Raw genomic sequence first — 997 nt, forward strand, 5'->3', positions numbered from 1 at the left:
GGCCGCAAATTTCTTCAAAATTTTCGCAGGCGCTCCGCGCGCCTGCAGATTTTGAAATAAATTCGACAAAATTGGTACCTGGCCCAATGTATACACACAACACAGGGCTGATTTTTGTGTGTGTTGTCTGTTGACATTTATGAGGAAGTTCCACCATTTTTGTACGGAATTACGGCGATTGTGGAGGGGAGCGCGGAGCGGCGGCTCATATCGGGGGAGGGGCGTAGTACGCGCATGAGATCCGTTCAAGTTGGTGCCGGCTGGCCGAGGAGCAGCAGGCGCTGCACGAACCGCGACGCGCCGCGCCGCGCCTCGCGCGCCACGTCAAGGGGCGTCCTCCCAGACGCGTCGCGCCGCCACAGTGGCGAGCGGCGCGCGCGCAGCAGGCGCAGCGCGGCGACCGAGTCGTGGGCCGCGGCGATGTGGGCCGGCGTGGTGCCCGCCGCCGTCCCTTGGTCCGCGCCACCGTTCAGCTCGCTCAGCAGCGTCCGCAGGGTCCGCAGCTGCCGGCTGCGGCGGCGGCGGCACCACTTGCAGCGGCAGCCGCCGACGCCGACGCCGACCCGCTCGACGGCGAGGTGGAGGGGGGTGGCACCGCCCGCGGCGGCGGCGGTGCTCTCGGCGCCGGCGGCGAGGAGCGCGGCGGCGGCGGCGGGCTGCGAGGCGTTGGCCGCCTCGTGCAGGGCCGTCCATCCGATGGCGGAGGCTGCGGCGGGCGCGGCTCCCGCGGCGAGCAACGCTTTGACGCAAGGTGCAGACCCGCTCGCCGCAGCGAAGTGGAGGGGGGTGCGGCCGGCGAGGTCGGGCTGGCGGGCGGCGGAAGGCGGCGCCGCGCGGAGAAGCTCGTGGAGCGCCTGGGAGGGGGGTATGGGGGGGGTATGGGGGAGGTGTGGGGGAGGGGTGTGTGTGTGTGTGTGGTGGGCTGCTGGGTGGTGGGGTGGTGGGGGGAGTGGTGGGGGGAGTGGTGGGGGGACTGCGCGGAGGGGCGCGGGCAAGG

General features: G+C 71.3%; 1 protein-coding gene across 1 annotated transcript in view; it reads right to left on the reverse strand.

Annotated features, from left to right (window-relative positions):
- Nucleotides 1-245: 245 nt before the first annotated feature.
- Nucleotides 246-997, reverse strand: part of EMIHUDRAFT_120208 (hypothetical protein) — a gene marked incomplete at both ends in the record, with an annotated part of 2,947 nt that continues 2,195 nt past the window's right edge. The window contains one exon of the mRNA XM_005764371.1: nt 246-854. Coding sequence (XP_005764428.1) covers nt 246-854 — 609 coding nt within the window. The remainder of the gene's footprint in view (nt 855-997) is intronic.

The sequence above is a fragment of the Emiliania huxleyi genome, assembly GCF_000372725.1.
Source record: "Emiliania huxleyi CCMP1516 unplaced genomic scaffold EMIHUscaffold_594, whole genome shotgun sequence".
Classification (NCBI taxonomy): domain Eukaryota; phylum Haptophyta; order Isochrysidales; family Noelaerhabdaceae; genus Emiliania; species Emiliania huxleyi.